The sequence below is a fragment of the Lipophrys pholis genome (genome assembly GCF_963383615.2).
Source record: "Lipophrys pholis genome assembly, chromosome: 12".
NCBI classification, from domain to species: domain Eukaryota; kingdom Metazoa; phylum Chordata; class Actinopteri; order Blenniiformes; family Blenniidae; genus Lipophrys; species Lipophrys pholis.
Window position 1 is genome coordinate 7,480,588 of NC_137641.1, and position 20,696 is coordinate 7,501,283.

Below are 20,696 nucleotides of genomic sequence, written 5' to 3' on the forward strand. Positions count from 1 at the left end.
ATTTCGTATTCTTTCCACACCAAGACTCATTTTCAGAATCACTTTTGCCTGAAAAGCAAAAAAAAAAGAAAGAAACAACCTCAAAAAATCTCAATGAAACACAATTAATTACTAAACCTACTAACAATGGCTAAAAGAGATAAAATCCCTACAAAAGGTTACAAAAGCTAAAAGCGCAAAAACAATTATCATCATTATTATTAATGTTATTGTGAATCTTAATGAATGATGATTACATGATGATTAAACCTTAAATCCAGGATTTGCTTGTACAGCCGAGCTCCAGATTTATGATGAGCTGTGTTCTCATTTTCTCCAGATTTTATTTGTCATTGTGGTTGCAGACGTCTGACTTCTTGGGACATCTGTGTCAATATATGTTTTATCTTTTTCCAGGTTAAACATCGGTTGGTTATTTTTTTATTTTTTGTTTTTTTCAAATAAACTTTTTGCTGAGTTCAAGAGAAATACGTGCGTGTTGGTAATGATCAGTTTGGAAAAAGAAGCCTGCACTCAATAAGCTGGTGAATTTTTGATAAGAAAGCAAACAGAAATCAGGAGTGATGTGTCAGCCTGTCATGCCGTTGTTGGAAACAAGAGTTGCTGCGAACACACCGTAACACACCGGTGCTCAGTCCGTTTCGACCGACACACTGATGCATGTCCGTGTCAGACGTCCATATAAAGGGTCAGCGCACACCAGTTGACCCTCCTTTGCCACACTCACATGCACTGGAGGCAGACTGGAGGCTGCCGGGCCTGCGTTTTGGTCAGGGGCAGAAAAAAGGGGGTAAGAGAAACCCAGGGCAATGTGTCTTATAGTCCCTCTGTGCCTGAAATTGACGTGGAAATCAACATTTTACCATATTTTCTTTGTAGCTGCACAAAAAAAAATTACAACTGGTGAAAACATCCACATAGTAAAATAGTTAAAAACAGCTTAAAAGCCTAAAACAACAAAAAAATGACTGAAGAACCTGAAACGAGAAAATAAAGATCAAATAACTAAAATGGCTAAAATTGGATCAATCAAGTAAAACATTAAAAGCTTTTGGGCGACAAACAGCTTAAACTGTTCAAACTACAACAAAAGATGACAAAAAAAAATCTAATGAAATACGTTAAAGCTGTTTAAACAACAAAAGTTGCCAAAGTGTGATGAATGAATGAATGAATGAATGAATGAATGAATGAGCTACAGTTTTAAAAATTTCTCAAGCAGCTTAAAATCCTAAAACAGTTAAAAATAAAAGAAACGAAACAGTTCAAATGGTTAAATCTGTTAAAAATGGCTAAAGACGAGTGAAGGAAAGGTTAAAACTCTGGATGCACTGATACAACTTTTTTCCAAAACGAGTAGTGTATGAGTACTTGCATTTGAGTACTCACCGATACCAATACTGAGTACTTAAGTTTACTTAAAAAAATTTTTTTTATGGCGCTGCCACTTATACTGTTAGAAAACATTGCGTACGTTGCCCTTTTAACAGACGCGCTGCTCGCTTGACCAGTGTGCCTGAGAGAGCGAGCGTGCTTATGCTGAGCGTGTCTGGCAAGAAGTTGTACATTTAAACTAACTGGCAAATAAATACAACAACTATTCATCTCAGAAACTGAGTTCCATGTCCTGCTTTCTACCGGGTGTGAGACGAGGGAGTTAACCGGTCCTCATTGCCTGCCGCGCCGTTATGTCTTCAGTGTATCTTCCTACATAACAAGGATACGGACTCCAGCAGCCGATTAACCTTTTATTTATGTACACACCGAAGATACACGCATCCCGAGTTAAAACTAAACTAAGTCTATTGATGCTAAAACAGCAACATTTGTAATGAAATAAAATCTACTGTTGTAATTAGTAGTTGTGTGAGATTGTTAATGGAATCCGAGACGCTGTTTAAAAACGTATATAAAATCTAGATGTTTAAGAGCCGTTATCCTGGGTTTGAATGTTAAAGCTGAAACAGTGGAAGAAGAGAGTAGAAGAGTGTGTAACCTCGTCAGAATCAGTCGCTCTCGAACCGTCAGCGGACTCTTCATGGTTTCCTCTCATCATGTGGCCGAGGTTATTCACTCCTCCCAGCACACCAGAATCAATATCCTTACTCCCCACTGTGTGTGTGTGTGTGTGTGTGTGTGTGTGTGTGTGTGTGTGTGTGTGTGTGTGTGTGTGTGTGTGTGTGTGTGTGTGTGTGTGTGTGTGTGTGTGTGTGTGTGTGTGTGTGTGTGTGTGTGTGTGTGTGTGTGTGTGTGTGTGTGTGTGTGTGTGTGTGTGTGTCAGTATTGACTGGATAATGTCAGTATGATATTGGCTGTGAAAGCCGTCATGTTGCCAGGTTGGCACGCTGAGCTGAACCTCAAGGGTTTCCAGCGGAATCATTTCAGCCTGTCATCCTCAGCAGTGCAGACGCTCATTTACTTTTTATTATTTTACAAGGAAACACGACTTGAAAAATGTTCTATTTTATGGGCTTGGACATGTCTCTGGCAAAATGGCTCCCATAGCGCCCCCTGCATTTTTGACGCTTTTAAAACATCTGCAATGGGACGCCCGTTTTATCTACATCCACAACATTTCGTAGGCATAAGAAGCATGTCGGGTCGCACAAAAATGTCACCTCCAAGGGAATAAGCCCAAGAGACCGGAAATTTGCCCATTATATACAACAGGTATCCCGATTTAAAAAAAAAAAAAAAAAAAAAAAAAGTCTTCCGCAAAAGTCAAAGAGCGTGGCCATGACGGTCCCCCGGAAATTGAGGTATCGCCATGAAACAGGAAATGAAGTGTAAGTCTGCTCTACATGCTTCAGTCTGACTGAAAGTTTACATGCAATAAGAGTCGGCCCTCAGCACAGCCGTAGGCCAAAATACACCGTTGCAGCGCCACCTGGAGGACATGCTTCTAATCGCTGACCAGCAAGGAAGCGACGACGTGTTAAATGCTGCTTCCAGCTTAAAATTTTCTTCTTCACTTAAAGACGGGAACTTTGGTTTGGAGTCCTGGAAGTTAAGAGATTTATTTGGTTAATAGTGAGCTCCTTATAAGAATCTTAAGTTTGATGTTCATATGATCACATTGCTTCTGTTTAACGCCTCAATTTAACATGTTAATGGGTTATCACCTTCAGCCTTCTTTTCTTTCGAGAGTCATACATTTTTTTTAATGTGTATTATTTTGGGTTTTGCTCTTAATATTTGAGAGGGAGAAGTTGTTTTCTGCCCGTTTTTAAATGAGAAGAAAAAAACCTGCTTGCTCATTTCGTTTGTGAGATCTGCAAATGTTAGTTCTTGGTTGAGGTCACAGAAAAGTGCCAAATTTGAACTATTTTAAAAGATTATATATAAAACTATTTAAATAAAATGTTATCTGCTTGTTCGAAAAGCCAAACAAACAATTTTTGTGTGCAGAATTTTAACGATTAGAAATATGGAGCTCGTAATTTGAACTAGCAGCTATAATGCTACCATGCATACATAGTAACTTGTAGTAATCAGTGGCATTGTACTGCTTTTTGCGTTAAATATATATAGACAGTGAATTCATATTAATCTTGCTGTATCCAGACTCGTACTAAATCAATCAGGCCTGTAATACCACTCATCTCCTTTTCGATCCGATACCAGCTAAAATTTGCAGATACCACAGGTAGCGATAGTTTTTGCGTAACGTGTAAAGTTACAATAAGCTTTAAAGTAAGCAGTTATAGAGATTTTCTGTCACCAAAGCAAACTGTCTCCCTGATTGTTCATCGGAAATATCAGACGTGTCGGTTATCGGCCGGCCTTCATGTGAACTCATCATTTATCATCAGCATTAGCATTACTACCAACCCAAATATTGAAATACCTTTATCTTTGATGAAAAGCATACATTTATCTAAAAATAGCAACTCCAGTGTGACAATTGATATTTCAGCATGAGAATCAATGCAGAGACGGACAGACAGAACTATCGATACCCTTGATCGATCTGCACATCACTCTCCTCTGACTGTACGGTTGCTGGTTTAACTTCATCCTGGTGTCATGACGGTGTCACTCGTGGGTTCTTCTGCAACTGTTACAGTAATCCCGATTATTTCATTACCCGCGCCGAACATTAACCTCACCGGGTCTCGGCACAATTAGCTCGCGGCCGGCCGGCCGGCCGGCTGCCTTATATCAACACGGAGACTGTTTCCAATTACAGCCACGTCCCCCAACGAAATCCTACATTTCAATATCCCTGATTTATTGCCAATATATTATCAGTATTAATTACGGAAACTGTAGCTGCGATGTGTAATCAGAGGAGATGAATAGAGCCGCTAATTCCACCGCCGCCCCTCCCTTCGAACTCCACACAGTCATTTGTTAACAAGGTGGCCTTGCTGGCCTGCTTGATCCTCCTTTCTCTCATTCAGACACACACACACACACACACACACACACACACGCGTGTGCGCTTGAAGGGGTGTGTGACCAGCTGTTGGGCGCGTGTGTGTCTAATTCCTGTTGCATTGTGGGAGTCCATTATGCTGTCGTCTGGCGAATGGCTTCCATTGACTCGGCCTTGACATTATAAGCTGCCTGCTAATCTCTGGGCTCTATATAGTAGTAAGACTCAATCTCTGCGCCGGCCGTCTCTTCCTGTAACGGGCTCGTTTACATGTCTCGCTCCTCATTCGCACGCCTCCAATCTTTCTTGAGCTCAACCTGAAGCTCCTTTCAACTGTTCTTATTGTTTGTGGTTCATCTGAAGAGACACAGAAACCCATCGACAAGTTCACTGTGGTGATGAAGTCTGATCCTGTTTGTGCAAACTCTTCTCCAAAATTAATAATCACACTGTTGCTCTGATTAGAATGACGACTAAAAGCAGACCAACAGGTCCAAACAGACATTTCAGTGTCACTTCAGGGGAGTAAACGTTAGAAAACTGCTCCTTGAAATCCACAAAAGTCATTACCGCCATATTTCTTCTTCTTCTTCTTCTTTGTACTTTTATTATTTCTGCCCTTGTTCTTGTTCTTCTCCTTCTTCTTTTTTCTCTTTGTCTTTTTCTTTTTCCTCTAATTCTTTGCCTTCTTTGTCTTCTTCTTTGTTTTCTACTTCTTTTTCGTCTTTTTTCTCTTCATCCTTGTCGTCTTCTTTGTATTCTTCATCTTCTTCATCTTTTTTGTCTTTCTGTTTATTACCAAAGTTTGTGGTTTAAATAATGGTATTTTTAAGTCTTCTTCACCTTCTCCTTCTTTGCCTTGTTCTTCCTGAGACTTTTTTCGTCATTCATTTTACATTTTGTTTTTATCCTTCCTCTTGTTTAAGGACGTTTTCTTTGTAGTTGAAAGTTAAAAAAAAAACAAAAAAAAAAACACTTTGTTTTCCAGTGTGATTCTGGAACAGAAGAAGATATGAAGAACCACAAAGAAATACTGATGAACTATATAATCGGTCCATTTTTCTGTCTGTTCGTTGAGTTTTTTTACCAATAAGTCTGAATAAAATCTCTCTGCGTCTCTTTCTGCAGTGTTACGATGGGTTTGCCCCTCAACCCTCCAGCTGACTCGGCTCGCTCGGCTCGTCACGCTCTCTCTCTGATCGCCACGGCCAGGCCGCCGGCCTTCATCACCACGATTGCCAGAGAGGTGAGACTGTTTCTCTTCCAGCGGTGGAACGGCTGCTTCAGGTTGTCTTTAGTCCAAGTTTTGGATAAATCTTCACTGAAGAGGATGCTCCACATTCATAGTCCTCGTCAAAACGATTAGCATGGCTGACAGTGGTTTCTCTCCAGAAGCACTTTGGGGCGTGTGAATGAGTGTTTTTCTCTTGAGATGCTTCAAAAACATTTTCTGAGAATCTGCTGCTTTTGCTACAACGCCTCGAAACAAGGACTGTCAACAGTTTTTTTTCGTATCTATAGAAGTCCGAAAAAACAAATGCTCGGTTCAGGAAGTTTGAATCACCGTATAGTTCCCAATAGAAGAGCACCACATAATAGGGGAGTGCCCTCCTTTTTCAAAGATATGGAACGCAAAGAAAGTGGAAGGCGGAGGGGGGGGGGTCGGGTCGGGTCAGCAGTCGGTGGCGGCGACTCGGGCACACACCGGGCCCTTCTCACGGAAATTGTATTCTTAACATCGTCTTTCAAGACTGCCACAGCAAATCCGTCCCCCTCGTTGTGTTCTTCTCAGCACACTCTAGGCCCTGTTTACACGACAACATTTCACGTGACAACACCTACTCTGTAAAAAAAAAGTGGGGGCGTTTACACTGCAGCAGTGGACACAGAGACAACGATGTAGTTAGTATGCCGGGCCACTGGAGGGCGCTGTTGCTTGCTTTTGTTATGAAACTACACAGCCGTGTGTGCAGAGAACAAAACACTATAAACGTGAAGAAAATGGAGAGAACCCGACATCCGTATGGACTGATGACGCATCGGATGCTATCAGGGAGAGTCTCAACTATTAAACTACTGATCTGGACGATAAAACTAGAATATAGACGGCGAGTCGTACTACTACGCAGCCGCCATGTTTGTTTACAACTGAATGAGCAGGAGAGAGGGGGAGATGTGCATGCGCAGTGACAGGCTCTGTAGCCTCCATCAGTCTCCGCAGGAGGGATTTGCGCCGTGAAAGAATCTTTGCACTTTGGGAGCCGGATTAAAAACTTTGCCGATACAGTGGATCTGCAACCTGGTGCCGTGTAAACGGACCCCCCAAAACTAATTCGTTGTCGTGTAAACGGGGCCCTAGTTCTTATAGTGTGCTTATTGATAACAGGCTTCCAAAAAATGCATGTGTGCGGTTTGCAGAAATCCTTCTGTGTTGACGAAGGCACGCGTAATTACCGTATTTTACTAAATGTTTGAACTTGCGGCCACATGTTCCCAATAGACGCACCACCCCGAGGCTGGCGCTCACACACTGCGTGTTGGGAACTATACGGTAAATCTTATTGTTGTAATTATTTTTAAATACGGTTCAAGTTTGATAAGTTTTCCACAAACGAGACACTTTTTCTGTTGCCAAATAGTCTTAAGATTTCTAGAATTCTGCAAAATCAGCCAGAAAACAGGACACCTGAGAAGAAATTAAATCGATAGAAAATGAAACATTTTATTTGTTCCCTTAAGTAATAAATGTATTACTTATTTATATATTTACCCTCTTCGCTCTGGATGGGGCATAAGGTCAATACAAGCTCAAGTCGACTTTTAGCCTTCGCCTCTGCCTCACCCCATACATGACACATTTATTGTAATCTGATTACTATTATAAAATAAATAGGACCAGGTGGCAGCTGAGCAGATTCTTGGTTTTGCTTTTAAGAACTGAGCTTTATGTGGGTGTGACATCATCTCAAAAGGTGGGTCGACGACAGAGGACAACAAGTTTTATTGTTTTTATGACTCTGGTTGTTTGTTCCTGCTTCAGAACTGCTTTTCTCTTTCTGTTTTCCAGGTCCATCGATACAACGCAGCTCAGGCGAACTCCCAGTCACAGCAGAACGTTCACACCACCACTCTGGCCAGAGCCAAGACCGAGATCCTACGGGTCATTGATATTCTGATCGAGAAGATGCCTGGAGATGTCGTGGATCTGCTGGTTGAAGTAAACCTCAATCAAATCTCATAATTATTCCTCAATTCTGCCTAATTTCAAATGGGCCTTTTCCTACCAGATAACTTTTTTATGAATTCAACTAGATAACAAACTTCTGCCTTGTCCTCCTTTTCTTCAGGTGATGGATATCATCATGTACTGTATTGAAGGCTCTCTGGTGAAGAAGAAAGGCCTCCAGGAGTGTTTCCCTGCTATTTGCAAGTAAGTGTGTGTGTACTGGTGAAATAGCCCCAGTGGGCACGTGACCAGGATGAATGGACATAAATCAAACAAGTTATGGTTCTGAAGCAAACTGAATTAGGTTTTTCTTCAGTATTTAATTCATTTCACTCACTGTTGCTGAGAAGCAGCCCAACAGCATGATGCCGCCGCCCCCATGCCTCACAGTGTGGCTGGTGAGCAGTGTTTGGTGGTGCGGTCAAATCATCCAATCTGAAGCTTCCTTCTTTTGTCGTTCAATTAAAGGACGACTCTGATGTTTTCACAATATGCTTTTGGACAAACTGTCTTTCAGATTCCATCAGAGCTTTCTTTTCTTTCTCTTCATCGCCACCACTCCATTATCAAGCTCTGACTGGTGAAAGAAACCCGTCAATGGCCTGAAGGAGTCAGTTTGACCCCCCCCAATCCATTTTAGCCATCCCCGGATTTTTACATTTTGTATCAATCATCGTTTTAGTTGTTGTATCTGTTGATGTCTGTTCCATTCCGTCAAGAAAAGGAAACTCTACTCATAGTGAGGGCCACAAAAGAAGTCCAGTGCACAGTGGTCAGCGCTCTCGCCTCAAAGCAAGAAGGTCGTGGGTTCAAATCCAGCCTTTGCATGTTCTCCCTGTGTGTGCGTGGGTTTCCTCCGGGTACTCCAGTTTCCCCCCGCGCTCCCCTTGAGCGCTGCTCTGTGCGGCTGCTACCGATGGGTCAATCGGTATGAATTTCCCCAAGGATATATACTTTTCTGTAAAAGAAAAAGAAAAAAGATGATAAAATAAAATAGCTCTAGTTTGTCCACAACATGTAATCATGAGTGAAGGTGAGCCAGTCATCAAAAGCCTATTCTTCTCTCTGAGAGTTACATGGAGAGGCTTCGTTCCATTCAAAAGTCTGTCTGCTCATCAATAGAAGGAAGTTTGAGATCTTCAGGTATATAATTTAAGAAGTGTCCAAACTGTTAAAAAATATTCATCTTTACCCTTTAATGCTTATTTTATGATAAAAAAGTAAATTTCACTTTACATCCTGTAAAAACCTGTTCCTTTCCTCGGGACCTCCTGACGCCAGTTGTTTACTCCTCTTTTTTCTTTTTTCCAGGTTTTATATGGTTGGTTACTGCGACCGCAGTCATCGGATCGCTGTGGGAGCTCGCCAGGGTTCAGTGGCCCTCTACGACGTTCGTACTGGAAAATGTCAGGTAAAACTCCTCTAAATTCATCTTTGTAGCTTTCAGGTTGACTGCAGCGGTCCTGGATATGAGCCTTCCTTCCTTCTTCCCTTCCTTCCATCCATCTATCCACATCCTCTCATATTACCAGCTGTCGATCACTTCATTCATTCATCTCTCCATACATGGTACATTTATTGTCAGCTGAAAAAGCGCACTGACTGTTCTCCCATTTATTCATCAGTTTCCTCTCCTATCTACCCATCCATAATCATACTCACAAATATGTTCTTTTGGACACTTAGCACATCCATATGTAGGGATTTATTTTTTTGACCTCATATGCCTCACCAGTAATGTTGGATTTTAGAGGTTTGGCTATCGATTAGGATTAATAATTATCAAAGATAGTTATCAATTATTTAATAAAGAAAATGGAGTCTGATCTGTATCTGGTACCACCTTTGTGCACATTACCGTAATTTCCAGACAATTGAGCACACTTGAATATAAGCTGCACCCACTTAATTTAAGAAAAAAAAAAATACAGAAACATACAGTATATAAGCCGCAGGTATCCACGTTGTAACAGGGTGTGAATTTCACTGCGGGAAGTAATAGAACTCACACATCTTCATAAAAGTTAAACAGTTCTGTGCATAGCGTCAATCATCTCATGTAATTGCCCAGTAGTTACCACTTCACGTCCTTAATCTCAATAATTTTGTGAGATGAGGCGTCAATGAGACCCAGAACCGAACGGTGCTCGTTAACAGGCCAAGCATTAGCATCATGCTGAAAGATTATGTGGAAACAACCAACAATCTTCCACCAAGAGAAACACAAAGAATGGCAAGATTTTACATTTTCCAGCAGGTTCGTCAAATAAAACATGAAATAGAAGATTGAACATGGAGTTGTATCTAAAGTAAAACAGTTATTTTTCATGTTAAGGGTTTCTTTCAGGATCCATCCAGTAACTTCTGCATCCTCGGTCCACCACACATCGTGAACCGACCATCTCCAGTTTCCTTGCTTCATTTCTTTACATTTGTTTCCCACACTCTTGACATCATTAGATAAACTATTAAAACTTCTCACCTGGTGAATCCAGTCAAAAGTCTGTTTTCCACTGAAAAGAAATTGAAGAAGAGATGTGGGATAATATGAGGAGGGGCAGAAATGAGGGCTGTAAACAAGACTAAATGAGAGGGGAGGAGGAAGATGATGAGAAGGAGGAGTATTTTTGTTGAGTCCCAGTAATTGATTAATGATGAAGCAATGACTCTCTTTAAGTTAGCCCGTGTGTGCGTGTGTTGGTAATTTGCTGTGTTATTGATTTGCAGTAACCTGAGCAGTGTAGTCTGGTGGAGGGGGTCATTTATATCTGATAACTGTTCCGCCACCACCTAGTTTGATTGTGTGACATATCATAATGACGAAGGAGACACATTTGTCATTAAGATAGGCACTAATTATACCAATAATAATAATAATGGATATCATCTACCCTTTATAAGAATGTAACATTTTTGGTCCCCACTCTTGGGTTTGGAACCCACAACCCAGGTTTCAGAGCCAACAAATGGTGTAAAACTCGAGTACACACACACACACACACGCACACACACACACACACACACACACACACACACACACACACACACACACACACACACACACACACACACACACACACACACACACACACACACACACACACACACACACACTCCATTTTGTGTATATATATATATATGTCACCTCTGGAGTTCACCACACATACTGCTTCACATATGATTAGCAAAAGCGTCCTGACCTCTAGTTCACTTCAAAAGAACAATTTAAGTTTGCTGCGTTTTTTCACACCTTGCCTTTGTTTTTGCCTACATCTCCAAAAAAAAGTTGGGACATCTGGAAGATATAGGAACCAAGATGGCACAGAGTTCATATCAGACACTGAAAGTAAGACATTAAGCCATGTGATGGAAAATAGCATCTCCTTTGGAACTGGCTGGAGAAGGTGTGAAGAGTTTGGTCAGGTGGAACTTAAAAGCTTTTAGTTCTGAACTCTATTTGCCTCTAATTGTCTTCAGTGGTCTTTATTCTAAACAGCTGATGGTTTACCAGGCTGGATCCACTCTGTTGACCTCTGAAGCTTTTTCTCCTCGAACAGTAGTGATGGGAAATGAGATTTGGGAATTCTCCAAAGAGGGAGGTGAAGGATGATAAGGAGGTGAAATCAGAGGACGGAGGGCTGATGGGAGAAGGGAAAGGGAATTATTCTGGAAAAATTTGAAGAAGAGAAAAGAATTCATCTTTTCTTCTCAACCAGCACTGCTGGAATCTAATAGAGTTTCCCCATGAAGGGGGAGCGAGAGAACAAATTAAAAAGATGAGATTATCATTTCATTGTGTTTGTTTTTGTTTTTTTTTCTTTTCTTTTTTTTTTCTTCCTCCCATTAATCGCCGCAGACGGGTTCTTATTTCATGGCCCTGCTGCCCGAGGCACTGCGTCTTAATCTCATCTGGAGGTGAGAGTTTGTAATCCCAGTCGCAGTCGTAGCCGGGAATTTCTGGGAGGGCCTTTATTGCGTTACTCGCCCCGCATCTGGTGGGACATGTTATTGCGTTACACAGCAGCAGTCTGGGGGGGGGGGGGGGGGGGGGGGGGGGGCGATGAAATTTCAACAAGGACCAAAATGAGTTTTTAATCTGAGCTTCGTCACAGAGCAGCTTGTTGAAGTGTGGCCAGCAGCAGCTGCAGTCTGTAGTTTGAGGAACGCAGAACAAACGCTGCAGGAAGACGTTTCAGGGTTGTTTTGTTCTCATCAGGTTCAAGCTGTTCTGATACCTCAATAACACTCCTTTTACTCTTCATAAACTGAAAACAAATTGCTCCATTTTGGGGGAACACAGACTTGTGACACTTGTTTGTCATTGTTTCGATTCCCTTGGGAAACAAAGAATTCCAGCGCCTGCAGGACAAAGAAGTCCAATAATGAGTTATCCAGTTTGTGGCACTTGTGTATTTATTTCCCCAGATATTTCTTCACATAACTGTCATGTGTCAAGATTGTCATTTCCAACCTTCATTTCCATGGTGCCGCCTCGGCTTGCTTCCGAGGACACATTTACACTGCAGGTTATGATGCTCAGCTGGGATTTGCAGCCTCAATCTGACTCATTCTGGGCCATGCGGTTCCACATATATTATGTAGTGACTCATATCGGATTCTCACCATTACAGCTGCTTAAAATGTCAGAAACATGCGTCCTTGTAATGTTTACAAACTTCTGGCGACTTCTGAACCAAACACAAAACTGCAAAGCCAAAAGAAGTGTGCAAAGTGTGTGTGCAAAGTGTGTGTGCAAAGTGTGTGTACAAAGTGGCCCGGGCCCATTTAAATATGAAGACTTTCATTATGACTGATCTGAATCTTGGTTTGATTTGTAGTCAATGACTAAATTAAGTCCACTTAGATTTACAAGCAAAAACCTTGTCAAATAAATTATAGAATACACTGTGATGATCTCTAAAACATTTCTTCATACGGTGCACGTAAACCTGCACGTCCAGCACTGAACAGGAGAGCAATTATAACAACTCAAGTTGCCACAAGAACAATTAGAAAGGCTCAAATCAATGTGAACACAAAATGGGCAGAAACCCAAACATTGTTTTGATTTAAAGGCTCAAAAAACAGAATAGAAATTCTGATATCTGCTATCATCAGAGCCTGGTTTACTACAGTTACACTAGTGGCTGGTGTCTGCTGGTAACAAGCTGTCTGTCGGGTGAGTTCTGACGTGGAGATGATGGAGGGAGAAGGAGAGACGTCGGTGGTTGTAGAATTGGAGCCGGACTAACGCCGCTCATTTCAAACACACACACACCTGCAGTTTAACACCAGAGTGCAGCAGAACAACAAAAACTACACTTCCTTAAATCAACACATGCTACGACTCCACTTCCCACAATGCACTTGTCATTTAAAGACACAGGCTCGTCATGGACTCTGCTCTGTTCACAAGCCCAACTTAATCTAGTCAGGGTTGTTCTTGTCATCATATTTCTCCTTTGAGGAGGGGGAGGCATCACTTTCTTCTTCTTCAGTCCAAAGTTTACAGCTGTCTTCTTCTGCTGCTGCTTATTGGAGTGTGTTCAACAACTGGATGACGTGTCACTGCCCCAAGTGGTGGGAAGAGGCATTGCGGTCCCGCGGCCCTCGCAGCCCACAGCAGTAGAAGTGAAAGTCTTTCACGGCCCAGTAGTTGGCGCTGTCGTGGCCCAGTGGTTGAGAATCACTGCTATAAATGGATCACTGACATTTCGTATTAGAGCTTAGATTTTGGACTTTGTTAACGGGAACTCAAACACATCATCATCACATCGTCACTGGCGTCTCACAGCCTCGACAATATGCTGCAGTTATTTCCTCCTCTCCCCAAAGACTGACAAGTCATGTGACCTTTCCCACTGACCACTGTGAAAGATTTTCCTCCTGTCAGTTAGCATCCATCTTCCTCATTTTCTACTATTTATATAAATCTGCTATTTATATGCAGATTTGATGATTTTAGAGACACTTTAAGAAAATGTTATCAACTTCTACACAGTGGTGATGTTGACAATTTACTGAAATTTTTCTTTTCTGATTGTCTTTCACTTGTTTGAAAAGATGTTTTTTCTTCCTTTGTAGAACATCCACGGTCATAAGGGTCCGATCACGGCGGTGTCATTCGCCCCTGATGGTCGGTACCTTGCTACTTACTCTAACGCTGACAGCCACATCTCCTTCTGGCAGGTAAGACACTCTCACAGAAAGACAACACTCAGAGAGGGAAAACCTCCGGATAAGACCCAGGTCTTCCTCGCGCCATCATCATTTAGGCCACATCCACATCACTATAAACACGGCTCAACATGAGGCTTCAAGGCATGTAGTACACATGCCAGGCCTTTAGGGGCGCTGTGACACACCAAACACAACAAAAACGCAGAAGACAGACCACATAGAAATTTAGAAGTAGACTCCTCCTCATAAACTTCTGTATAACTCTGAGTTCTATAAGTCTATGGCCCTGCTCCTCCTGCTGCTCGCCTCAGTAGCTTCTGCAACTCTACCAGAGCTTCTAGTCCGTGATTGTTGTGGTTATGAGGTGAGGTTGCAGACCGCGATGGGGGGAAGACGGGGACGATTACGTCATCTTTTTTCCACTTCTAAAACGCGGCCTCGTCTGGATGATAGGTCGAAAACAGCTCGTTTAGGTTAACCGTCTTGCTCGTGTGGACGGCCCCTTCGTCTGCCAGTTTTTATTAAAGTTTAAAACACATAAAATGTCCTAAACACATATAAATTACCTCAATACCTCCTGATGCCGTCCTCAGGGAACCAGAATGAAGGGGTTTTTTTGTGCGTCTTTCCTGGACATTGCATGGACGTCTTGTCTGGACGTCATATGAACATCAATGAAAAGAATCAGTGTGACTTCATTTGAACTCAAACCTCCTGTGTGACTGAATCATATCAAAACCACAACCTGCCAGACTGGCTGCTTTAACATGCAAATTAACTTATGAGATACTTTGCCACGCATCAACAAAACAATAATTGACACCACACACACACACACACACACACGACAATTGAAACTAAAAAAAATGGCCCAGAGCTCCAGTCCTCAGCACCATCTTATACAACACAGAGCTCAATATTGATCATACAGTTTATACACATTACCTTCCGACAGAAGGAGCACCGGTCTGGATCAGCTTCCTGCTCAACTCGCCTGTTTTTTGTTTTTTTTTTGGGGGGGGGGGGGGGGGGGCATGTTAGACGCTACAGTAAATACGATTCAGCACAATGTATAATCGGGTGTCTGATTCCAAGTGATGCGGGGCTGTCGAAAACTACACTTCCCAAAAGTAAACAGACACAGACTCCATTTCCCATAATGCATCATCTTTTAAAAGTGACAGACAAATGCATGACTGCAGTCCGGTTAATCCAAACCTCATTCACATGCCGACCCTGGACATGAAAACAGACATGTTTGTCCCCCCTTTTCGGCGGCGGGTGTCTGTTTTTTAGACAGATAGATAGATAGATAGATAGATAGATAGATAGATAGATAGATAGATAGATAGATAGATAGATAGATACAAGAATCCCTTCAAGAACAAAAAAGACCCATCCTTTTTTCTTTCGACAATTTAGTTGCAGTTTAAAGTTCATAATACAAATGTTGCATCCATGAATTATCTTCCCAAATAATCTCAAAAACATGTTTCTTCATGGGCATTAGCTCTAACTTATGGATGCAGTTTCATCTGCAGTCTTGAATTTGAAATGGAGAACAAAACCTAATTGCATCAGAATAAACGATGACATGTATTCACACATGCATGAATAATACACACATGCACACACACTGCTTATCTCCTTCTTCCCAGAACTGTTTTTTAAACGAGATGTCTTTACGACCTCTGACACGACACGACTGTCTACACACACCCACACACACACACACACACACACCCACACACACACGCTAATGGAATTACTGTAAGCATAAACCACTGCGAGCATGCCGACTAGACGGCTGCTGTGGTAATGAGCTGGCAGACGCTCTGTCGGTGTGTGTGTGTGTGTGTGTGTGTGTGTGTGTGTGTGTGTGTGTGTGTGTGTGTGTGTGTGTGTGTGTGTGTGTGTGTGTGTGTGTGTGTGTGTGTGTGTGTGTGTGTGTGTGTGTGTGTGTGTGTGTGTGTGTGTGTGTGTGTGTGTGTGTGTGTGTGTGTGTGTGTGTGTGTGTGTGTGTGTGTGTGTGTGTGTGTGTGTTGAAAAGACACTGCATCAAAACTATTGTTTCCTGACACGACACTGCCTCTACACACACACACACACACACACACACACACACACACACACACACACACACACACACAGAGGTTCCAGGTTTTCCCGCTGAGTTGTAATCGGAATCATTTCATCTGATTATCAATAACTGATCAGATGGAGAAGCTCTATTAGTGCTGGTTGTTAATCATCAGAACAAATAGGAATGTACACGTTTATCTACACACATAATTTGGTGCTGCAGTTCCCATACACTTTCCTTTTAAGGCAGTGGTGTCAAACATACGGCTTGCGGACCTGAACGGGTCCACCAGCAGGTCCATTCTGGCCTGTTGAACTACAAAGGGTTGTTATTACAACACCAACTTAGATTTTTTTTTTATGAAAGTGACTTCTGTTTGTGATTTAATCACTGAGGATCAATGTAATACTAAAGTTGTCCACTAACAGTACTAATCGTGTCCTTACTGCTAGCTAAGTAGCATTAGCATCAAGGCCATGGTTCATGTGTTTCACAGCAGATCGTATCATTGAAAATAGCTTCATGTTCAGATTGCAAATGGCTCTGGCTTTCATGAATTATGGACTTTTTCAAATAGTATAAATACACTAAAACAAATCAGGAAATTTTGAGTCGTTCAAGTTTTTTATGCTACGTTTTTAGGCCTGTTCACACGACAAGGTGTTCAGTGTAATCGCATCGTTTTTACCTTTTCGTTTCAGAAAAGATTCACGTTTACATGGAAATGACAGAAACAATGAAAGCGCACACACACACACACACACACACACACACACACACACACACACACACACACACACACACACACACACACACACACACACACACACACACACACACACACACACACACGTAGCAGTGAACAAAATGCTCTAAACAGACATTCTAGTGGACAGACACATCCAAGTTGGACTGTTATTACAGTGTCTCTGGAGAATATGGACGGGGGGGGTTATGACACCATGAGAAGAAACTTTGTTCTGATTGTCCAGCTACCGAGTTGGACAACCTCAGTAACTCAGTAGCACAGCTACTAGTTACTACAGCCGTGGTACACGTATGTAATCTGTGAGAGCGCCGCTCACTAACACCAGAATGAGCCGCTCACAGTGACGTCTTTGGTAAATGAAAAATGATCGAGCCCGGCAAACTTATCAAGCTAATTTTTAATTATCGTGCAATTAATTGATTTATTGATTATCACGACAGGCCTAATCAAGGCCAAAACAGAGAGTCTCAGGAGGAGCTTCTTCCCTCAAGCTGTCAGGACCGTGACCTCTGACCTCCAGTCAGACCCTCACAAACAGAGACAGTAGACACATGGCTGAGAGGACTGCAGTACTGCAGTACTGCACATCCTCACTGTCATACACCAGCAGCATTTTGCAGTGTGTGCATTCCATGGAGTGTTGAGTTTTGCCTGCTTGTGTCTCTTGTATATCATTCAATGTATTTTTTTGTATTGTTTGTGTCTTTTTATTTATTTTGTATATTTGACGTTTGTGTCTGTAGAGTCTCGTGGACAGGGGTGGCATTTCACTGCCACACTAGAATGTGTATGTGACCAATGAAAAATAAAAGATCTACTCTAATCTTAACCACTCAAAGATTGTCCTCCTCTGTTGCTCCTCAGATGAACACCAGCCTGCTGGGCAGCATCGGGATGTTGAACTCGGCTCCTCAGCTGCGCTGCATTAAGACCTACCAGGTTCCTCCGGTGCAGCCGGCGTCTCCGGGCTCCCAGAACCACCTTAAGCTGGCCCGACTCATCTGGACCTCCAACCGCAACGTCATCCTGATGGCCCACGATGGGAAGGAGCATCGCTTCATGGTCTAAAGTCCCTCGGTCCCCGTTGAAGGGCTCAGGAACGCCCCGTGGTTAACTCCAGCTCCCAGTCGGAGGGTCAGAGTTTGGAAAGCCGGACTGAGAAAGTCTCAACAATGAGTTTCATGTGGAAAATGTAATGGTTTCCTGGTTTGGATTAGAAAAGTAGAAACCAGATTGTGATTTACTGTTCATCTTCTTCAGCGTTCCTTGTGAAAAAAAAAAAGAAAAAGATTTGTGACAGAATAATCAGCTTGTTTACATTCTAATCAGCATCAATATGCGATCATTCCTATTTATTTGTTGTCTTTGCTGAATGTTACAAATCTCTGAAACTACTTGTACATTATTTAATTTTTAAAGTTTTATCTCCTGCATGGCAGATATCTGTGAGTTTACGTTGCAGAAATGTTGTTCTAAATATGATAGGTGAGCCGTTCATTTCTTTGATTGTGACTGGTGGGATTTTGTCCTCGGTGAGTTCTCTGACCTCCGACCCCTGGAAGACCATGACAAGCTTTTCACATTTCAAACTCTGTCTGTGTGTGAACGAGTACTTCAGTGTTTGCTTTTACTTTTGTAACGCCTCGGAAGCTTTCCCATCGCGCTGCTGAGATGTGTGTGTTTGTGTGTGTGTGTGTGTGTGTGTGTGCGCGCACCCCAGTGTATTAGCACTGTCGAACACACTTCAGACTGCTCGTCCTAAAAGCAGCTCCAGATCCGTCTTTCAGTTTTGTGGCTCCTCTCGTCTTCAGCCTTCCTGCTGTTCCCTTTTTTTCCCACACAAAATTCAAGCCTCAGTCTAAACTCTCCATCATACCTCTTCTTGTTTTCTTTATCACTTCCAAGTGTTTCTCTGGAGTTTTTCATCCTTTCAAGACACAAAACTGCCCTGCAAAGTTTAGTCATTTCAAATCTTTGTGAAAATGTGTTTCTTTGCTGATGATGCGAAGCTTTTCGTCGAACACCTTCATTGATTTTTCATGGATTTATCCAGGCTAACTCCACCTCTGCACATAAGTGTAAATAATGAGTGTCTTATGATCAGTGCTGTGTAAAGTCGGTAGTGTGTGTACAGTGTGTGTGGATGTTTGCTTTATTTATTGTGGCTGGTGTGATTTTCCTGTTAAGATTTGTTAAAAGCTTTCAGGTTACTTTGAGAATGACGTTTAGAGCAGTGACAAGGAGAATTGAAACTTTACAAGTTATTTTTTGGTGTTTTGAACAAATAAAAAAACTTAATATTTGCTGTTTGGAAAAAAACTAAAACCTCAAGAAAATGTTAAGTCGATTTTGAGTCCGTAAACAAAACAAAGACAGTTTAAAGAGCAGCTAGACTTCAAAACCTCAACTCCGATTGACACCATCACATCTGTCTGCAACAGAATTTGTCCCTGTAAGACGTACCCAGACTCCTCTGAACCAGAACCTTTAAGCAGATCCACAGAACCATCCAACTACACCAGACTCTCTGCCGGACTGAGATGGTTTTTTTTAAGTTTGACCCAGACTCAAGCTGAAGCTCTTCGATCCAGATTCTTTTAACTCAATATGTGTTGCCTAAATACGCCCCAAAAACCAACGTTCAAGAAGAAGAGTGAGACATTTTAGATGAGACTTCAGGTTCTAACTTCTTCAGCCAGAAGCTTGAGCATTTCAAAGCGGATCCAAACTCTTCCACGCCTCTGAACTAAACCATCAGTTATACAATTGATCCAAACTCTCGGAGGTCTGCTCTCGGCCAACTGCACCCGCATTTCAACACGACAACACCAAATCTTTTAAAGTTGGCTCTTTGAATCAGACATGAGCTCTTATTCTTCACCCCAAATGTTAATTTCTGAGTTTACTGTGGAGAGAATTGTATATATATATATATCTGCACTATATACTGAAGAGTTTTATTTATGTCGTGAGGCTCCTACGTTTGGTTTGAAGCTCTGTGCGCCTCCTCCCGCCCTTCCTCCATCTCCTGTCAGTTTCATTAGTGCCATCAAAAAGCTTCTAACACCGTTACACACCTGTAAACCTGAGCGTGTCAAAGCTTTTCACAGGTTCTTCCTCCGGAAAAAAAACAAAAAAAAACAGGAATCGGGTCTGCTGGATCTTTGAAAATACCCACAAACAACGTCAGGTCCTGACAGCTTTCAGATCTTAATCTTCCCTTTTCTCTTAACGGTTGGCGAAAAGATGTTTTTGGCAGCGTCTCCAGGGAGGAAGGGTGAGAAAAGTGAGGAAGCCGGGGGAGGAAGAGCCGACGAGTAAGTAACAAGTGAGGTAACAAGTGAAGATCGGCTCATCCATCCAGAAAAGAAGGGTCTATGGTGAAGCTACTCAACCACAATGTTTCCCAGAACCTTTTTCTAAATCCAAGGAGAGAAAAAAAAAAACACATTTTATTCCTGTTTGAACTGAAAAACTGAAGCTGCTTTGTAACTTGAAGATAGAAATCTGGATCATTTCTTTATTTTCTTTCCCTTCCTTTGCTGTTAGAAGCAAACACTTGAACCTTGTAATGTTCCTGATCAGACCCTGGAGTCATTAGGTGTGGATTCATTGTGGACTCGACTGTTCCAGTGTGTGTGTGTGTGTGTGTGTGTGTTGCATGTGTTCGAGCTTCTCTTGCCGTGCTGCAGACAGCGTGTGTATCATATAAACGTGATGTGTTTGAAATGTGGTGTTAATCTTTTGTCCAATAAAGATAAAAGTGAGACCAGATCACAGAAACCTGCAGTTTGTTGCCGGGTGCGTTGCTGCCAGCCTCTGGGAGGGTTCCAGTCCAATTCCTGGCAACGTCTGGTCAACCTGCCACAGTGAAAACTGAAGTTGACGTTACAAATTTAAAAGAAAACACTGAAATATTAAAATAATATATAGTCATGGCTGCATTACTTGTCATCAATAGGATAACACCTGCTCAGGCTGTAACAATCGTTATATGTGGACCAAAAAGAATCCACTATTTCAATTCCTTGTAAAAATGTAGAAAGTGTGGAAAGACGGG

General features: G+C 42.0%; 1 protein-coding gene across 3 annotated transcripts in view; it reads left to right on the forward strand.

Moving 5' to 3' along the window:
- The window catches only part of wdr7 (WD repeat domain 7), a 124,370-nt gene extending 103,961 nt beyond the window's left edge, over positions 1 to 20,409 (forward strand). For all 3 annotated transcript variants that reach the window (XM_080477221.1, XM_080477222.1, XM_080477223.1), the window contains 6 exons: positions 5,507 to 5,624; positions 7,446 to 7,595; positions 7,726 to 7,808; positions 8,916 to 9,015; positions 13,689 to 13,793; positions 17,501 to 20,409. In XM_080477221.1, the coding sequence (XP_080333347.1) occupies positions 5,507 to 5,624; positions 7,446 to 7,595; positions 7,726 to 7,808; positions 8,916 to 9,015; positions 13,689 to 13,793; positions 17,501 to 17,704 (760 nt within the window). In that variant the 3' untranslated portion in view covers positions 17,705 to 20,409. The remainder of the gene's footprint in view (positions 1 to 5,506; positions 5,625 to 7,445; positions 7,596 to 7,725; positions 7,809 to 8,915; positions 9,016 to 13,688; positions 13,794 to 17,500) is intronic.
- The last annotated feature ends 287 nt before the right edge of the window (positions 20,410 to 20,696 follow it).